This window comes from Fulmarus glacialis, unplaced genomic scaffold (assembly GCF_000690835.1).
Source record: "Fulmarus glacialis isolate BGI_N327 unplaced genomic scaffold, ASM69083v1 scaffold3502, whole genome shotgun sequence".
Lineage (NCBI taxonomy): Eukaryota > Metazoa > Chordata > Aves > Procellariiformes > Procellariidae > Fulmarus > Fulmarus glacialis.
In genome coordinates, this window is record NW_009199956.1 from 11,286 (window position 1) to 18,034 (window position 6,749).

The 6,749-nt window shown below is 38.4% G+C and overlaps 1 protein-coding gene across 1 annotated transcript in view; it reads left to right on the plus strand.

Moving 5' to 3' along the window:
• Window positions 1-2,459: 2,459 nt before the first annotated feature.
• Window positions 2,460-6,749, plus strand: part of LOC104073590 (EH domain-binding protein 1-like) — a gene marked incomplete at its 3' end in the record, with an annotated part of 48,444 nt that continues 44,154 nt past the window's right edge. Inside the window, exons 1-2 of the mRNA XM_009573426.1 lie at window positions 2,460-2,465; window positions 5,197-5,344. Of these exons, the coding sequence (XP_009571721.1) occupies window positions 2,460-2,465; window positions 5,197-5,344 (154 nt within the window). The remainder of the gene's footprint in view (window positions 2,466-5,196; window positions 5,345-6,749) is intronic.

Consider the following 6,749-nt stretch of genomic DNA (forward strand, 5'->3'; position numbering starts at 1 on the left):
TTCTTTACTTTAAATACTTGAACTGTTGGACCTTTTACTTTTTTCTCTGAGAAAGATGTATTTGTACCAGATTAGAAAAGCTAAACTGTTTCTTTACATTGAATAATCAGCCTGTCATGACAAATCTATCTCCTTCTGCATGAGTAGGTGCCAGTTTGACTAGCTTCTTTTAGGCTCACACTGGGTTTTAAGCTGGATCCATGTGCATGACTGGCAGTGCATTTGTTGGGCCAGATCTAAGGAGCCAGAGAGCGTTCAGCTCCTTTTTGCCTACAAAAGAGCAGCCAGACAACCAGCAAGAGGCCTTGGATGTAGCACAAGGTGATACTTACTTAGTCAGCCATTCTTTTTTTTTTCAAATATATTTTTTTTTTTCATTCAGTAAACTAAGGGTTTCTCAATTTCACAATGACACGAGGAATTAAATTATCAATGGATTGTTTTTCTACAGCCAGCATTCTTCACACCAGAAATACTGTACCAAGTAAATTGTAGGTTTTCCAGAACAACGTAGATTATATTAAAAAAAGAAATAAAAATAAAAAATTGCTGGCTAACATTTCTTTAAAAATACCTCCTAGGTTTAAGGAGATGTCTTTCAATTTACAGCCACAGAACCCCATTGTATTGTGAATTTTGGGAGGTTTTTTTCCTTAAAGGGGACAGCTTCATTAAGACATTGTGATTCTTCCAGTTTTAGACTCTGGGCTACTCCTGTTTTCATTTTGTCTTGTCTTATTAGTCCATCAGTGCCATAGATTGTAAGCCAATAGCTGCTTCTTTATGACTAGTGGTTTGATACTTTTTGTGATATACATTCATGAAAAAATATTTTCAAGCTACGTACATTTTATTGGTAGTAAGGTAGAAGGCAGAAAATATCTAAGATGTTTATGTCTTTCTTTGCTGACCACTTCCTATGATCTGACTAGCCACAGAAATCCAAAGCCAATGCACTTTTGTTTATGTCGAGTGTTCCCTGCTTAGCAACTCATATTTTGCTTGCTACCTGTGTATTTTGAGCTGTTCTGAAACGGTAGTAGAGACCAAACATAAATGTGGTCCCCAGGGCGATCAAAGATTTAATCTGACCAGATGGGACAAACTTGAGAAAGATTTTGACTTTCCACTCTGTTTTGCAACAAGAAAGGCTGATTTTTTTTCTCCCGTCCTTTCTTTGTTAGGGAAGGCAGAGATCAGGCCATCCCCAGAGAAATGAGCAGGTGTGGCCATTTACAAGCATGTCTGGTTATATTATAAACCAACATAAGAAAAGTTTGAAATGGTTTGAAAAGATCTGCTAAACAGTTTTAATGTTTCATCCCAAATCCTATTTACTCAAACAAGAGCCGATCAAGGTCACAGTAAAACCCAGCCTGCCCAAACCTTTAAAGCTCGTGTAATTTTTTTTTTTTTTTTAATTTTTTTATTCTGTCTTCTCTACTAACTGAATAGGTACATTTTGGTAATCCTTGCCTCTGGACAAGCACAGAAGTCTTTTTCTTTCTGAATGGCTAATAACAGAGCCGTTCTTCCTGTCTAATGATGAAAGAGGTGGCAGTCAAGTTCTTTCTCTTAGATGTACTGTGCACTTGGGGCAGACCACGGACAATTTTGAAACCTACAGCTACAGGAATCGCCCCCCCTCATAGGTACAATTCTGGTTTAATTTTGTTGCTGTGGAGTATCACTAATTTACCACTTTTTTTTTCCCCAGTCTATGGACACGGTAAAGAATTTTCTTTTTAAACATCAAATAAATGCAGCTCACGGGATTATATTTTTTTATAGGGAGAGGATAATAGGTTATCAGACTTCTGATATAAGCTCAGTTTGGATCCTCCCAAAATTCTGCCAAAGGACAACTGAAAATCCCTGGCAGAGGGTTATTTTTGAAAATGCGAGAAGATTGCAGAATTTTTAGTGATTTAAGGAGATGGGTTTCATGGGGATGGTTGGGGTTTTTTTCCCCCTGCAAGACTCCACCGCTCTCAATATTTTACTGAGTTGGTCAGTTCTCGGCTTCTGCCGCCGCCGAGCAACATCGCTGGCCGGGTAATGATCTCGGAAACTGCCCCGCCAGTGTTTCACATTCGGATTCACCTTCCCAAATCCACGGCATCATTTTTGGCCAAAGTAATGTCAGTCATTGCCGTCTGCGGCGAGTACAAAAGGACCCCCTAATGGCAGCCATTTTTATTTGTTTCTTAAGATCCAAAGGCTGCTGAAAGAACAATTGGATAAAGTTGAGGATTGGAGAAGCTTGATTTTCTTGTTCCAGTGAAATGAAACTCCCATCCTTTTTTTCTTCCCCTTCCCCTTAAAAGCTGGAGTCTGCTAGGGGGTTGTAGCTGTGTCAAAGCCGTTGGGATGCCACTGCTGATCACTTTAATTACTAGGACTAAGGAGGATAAAATTAAAAGTAGCACCATTGAAGCAGTGGAAGAAAGCTTGCCGAGATGTCGGTGAACTGTGAAATATAAAAATTGCATACCAATACATTTTTATAGGAGGGAAACAAGGAATTACATTACTTATTCTTGAAGAGTTTGTCCTTAAATGGTGAAGTTTTCCTCGCCGTGCATCCGCATGGCAGATCTTTAGACCATTACAAAGTAATTGGGGGAAAATAACAGAGCAAACTTTAATGTCTCTTTGGCATGTCAGGTTCATGTCAGAGGGTGAAAGATTTTACTGAGTTTTCTCTTCAACTGTACAGGAAAAATATCGCTGTATGTGCGTTTGCATGGTCCTTTCTTGGTGCGGAGCTTCTCTTTGTGTCTCCTTTTTTTTTTTTTAATATGTATGTTCATGCCTCCGTACCTCTCCCGAGCGCTTTCCTTTCCAAAATCAAGGGGGATTGATTTGCTGTTTAATAATTCTTCTGTGCCTCAAAACTTAATCTACCTACTTTTTCTGCTTTTAGTTTCATTGCTCCTTCCACCAGTGTTTCTTCTGCCAAGCTCAGTAACCGAGGGTTCAAATACCTGAACTGAATTTAAGCAAGAGCTAGGCTGCTTTTGCTCTTATCCACTGGTGATGATTGGCTTAATCAGCACAAGCACAAGCCACAATAATCTGTGTTTGCTTGGAGATCCCCGGGATGTTAATGACTATGCTAATAATTCAGGATACAAGTTCTCTTTCAGGAGGAGGGGAGAAAAGGAGAGGGGGGAATCAGCCTCCTCAGTTTGGGGCACATTTGTCACAAACACGTAACTGGCCTTATTTTAAACTACGTGGGCTATAGTAGATTAAATTGTTTGACGTTAAACCATGTGGGAATCTTAATACAAATTTTGCACATTCCTTCTTAAAAGTCATTTAAATCAAAGCCACAAGTTCCTATATTCCAGGAATTACAAATAGTAGAGATTGGAGCAGTTTTATTTCATGTAAAATTCAATGTAATTTATGTTACCAAATACCGTGGGTCAAAATAAAATCAGTTGCTGTATCAGTTGGCTGGCTAGAAATTAAATTAAATTGATCTATTATAGTGCATAGGAGCAGGGGGGGAAGCTTTCCAGTTGTCTTTCTAATGTGTACTTTACCAAATAAGTTTTTGATAGAACTGTTGCTCTGTGCCTTCTGGGAAGTTAAAGGGTGAGAAAGCAAACAAAGCCAATGTGCCATCCCGCTGCCTTGCAGGGCCCAGGCAGAATTGTCTTTCCAGGGGAAGGACATTAGGAGAAAAGTAAATCAAGGCAATCTGATAGGGAATCAGGGTTCTGTCACTCAGAGACAAGATATTGTGCTGTGTCCATATACTTTGTTTACTGTAGGGTTTTATGAGTTGTAACCTGCCCATGCAAGCTGTTAATGAGGCTAAATCTTGCTGCTTGAGGATTGAATTACAGCACACCTCTGGGCTAATGGTTATAAACAGAAAGTCCCATTAGGGCTGCATTCTGATTCAGTCATTTGCATTTTTTCTATTGTGCCGAGAACAATGCTGAGTAAATAGCTACAAACAAACAATTTACATGGAAATGGGTAAAATGTACCTAATTAGTATTTTGCGCTTGTTTTATTAATGATTGCTTAAACTAAATAGCACTTAGCAGCAGCTCTCACCAGCATCTGCAGGTGTGGGATGCTCCGTTTCTGGGTTGGTGGGAAGGCTGCCAGGACGGCTTTCCAAAATTAGGCAGTTTGTTATATTCCACTTAGTTCAGGTCAACTGCCTGTACCTGGGTTTTATCCTGGTCATTATGTCAGTAATACAAACTTACCGGCAGATTTGACTTAAAGCCAAACGCTGCCTTGTTGTGCTTATGAGCATTTCAATATTGAGGGGAGGGGGAAAACAGTCCTAACTTTGAAAAAAATCATATTTTTAAGGTGAAAACGGAAACTGTTTCCCTTACGGTTTATTGGATTCTTATAGATATGTTTAAACACATCTTTTTATTAATATTTTTTTAGTATGGTGGGTTAGTCTTTTCCAAAATTTCATGCTGTAGAACTTTGTTCATTTATGTAATTGAAATATTTTCGTGCTTCTAAGATAGTTACGATCTTAAGTGGGACAGCACTGTCTGGGATGGTTCCAATATGATCTCTTTAATCACTGACCCAAGCCCCACTAGTAGGATGTTTTAAAGCGATGCAAAGTCTTTTCTGCTCTGGCATCTATTGTTCTTTCATTAATTTTCATTAGTTTATTTTTTTAAAGAAAAGATTTATCCATTGAAGTCGAAGGATTAGATTCCTTTCCATGCCTCAGATTCGATGTCAGTTTACATTTTGAAGTCAGCTTGGTGATTGGAGTAACTGAGAGCAACATCTGGCTTCTCGTTTCAGTTCTGTGACAGAATATTACTCAAACAAGTAATTCAATTTAGTAAAACCATTTTTATAGCCGCAGTAAAACTTTTTGTAGGTATTACTTTGACACAAAAGTGTCTGAGAATTTTCATCAAGGTATTTTCATAGAACATAATTTATAAATGCTTTAACTTGCAAATAATTAGGTTTCTAATGCATTAATAATTTGGGGAATGCTTTAAAAAAAAATCTGATTCATGGATGTCTTAAAAAATTGTGGTGTGACACCCAACTGATATCGAGCATCCTATTTATAATGTGGGCCAAGCACCATGCTGTAAACCAGTTACTATCATGATGATCAGATTGAGAATGAAATTGCATTTCTGTCTATTACTGAGTTGGCAACTGTTCAATATATCTTAGCAGCAAGATGAAGAGCGGCGTCGGCAGCTGAGAGAGAGAGCTCGTCAGCTAATAGCAGAAGCTCGATCTGGAGTGAAGATGTCAGAACTTCCTAGCTACAGTGAAATGGCTGCAGAAAAGTTGAAAGAAAGGTCAAAGGCATCTGGAGGTGAGCTGAGGAACCTTGTATCTTATTCCTATGGCAACCTAGAAACCAGAGACCTTTTGGGGTATCACTTTTATTCACACTTCAAAACGTTGTTGTTCTTCAGCTGCGCATATCAAAAAACCTGGCTGTAGATATGTTTCCTAAATCAGCATTGTGTCACTTAATTTCCAGCAATTAAAAGAAAAGCATATATGTGATTGAAAGAAAAAGATCTTATGTGAACAAGTAGCTCATATTGGCCCATTATTTACAGATTTGTCATTACCGACAGTTTTTTAGAATTTTATGATTGTTGGTTAAAATCTCTTCAATATATATTTTTATATGGGAGCATGGACATAATTTTGGAGGAAAACAACATTAGAAATACTTAAACTTTATTTTGTATTAAATGTGTTCAAAAGACTGCTTGGGAAGAGAATTTTAAGGACGGCCCATGGGAGGTGGGGGCAACAACCTTTTGATTTTAAATGGCAGTCTTTTGACATACCACTTGCCTTTACAGGTTTTGAGTTGTAATACTGCTATAATGTTATTAAACTGAGTTTGAGATGTCTTTAAAATTCATATACCTGCCAGTGCTACGAGCTGGAGTAATGTAGTGGCACTCAAACTCAAATGGGTGCTGAGCACACGTTTCAGTACAGGCTTCTTGCTCTTTTAGTGTCTTCTACATATTCTAAGGGGAAATTGTGTTTCTCATACTAATACGTAATTGTAAGCCAAAGTCTCAGGAAAATCCAGCTCTACATTCACAAAGCATGTAGATTCAACAACCATATTTTTTTCTTCTCTACTACACGTATTTTACATGCATATATATTTAAATATAATTTTATTGCACCCTAAACCCTACACTTCTGTTCCATTTAACACCAGAAAGAAAAGCAGTTAGTTGCAAGTCTCCCTTTGGGTCTGGTCTTCAGTTTTCCTCTCTTTGCCCGGTAAACCAAGCCTGCTAACTCTCTTTTGTGATAAATAGGGAAATTACATCTTGAAAGAGTAAGACAGGCTGAGCAAAATGGCACAGTACTTGTATATTGAGTAGACTATGGTGTTCTTCATCCCTCTTCACAATTTATGACTCTCCATCCTACGTTATTTAGTTGCTTCCTCCTCACTGTTTTATCGTGCCTGTACATAGCTGTTCCTGCCATCTCTCACCTCCGAGTAAGGTACGCTTTCTGGGTATATCCTGAGTGCTCAGCTGGATAGTAGTTACCCTGTTTTGTCACAGTGACTCACTTGTTGTGTTGCTGAATATCCCAGTATGCTGTTTTCTGGGATGTGGCCTTCCCTGTTCATATTTTCGTCTGAATTTTGCCATTGCTCTTCCTGCCCTTCGTTCAGTCTATAAACAGTCTCAGAGGTAACTGTGCACTGTGCGTATTTATATATATTAAAA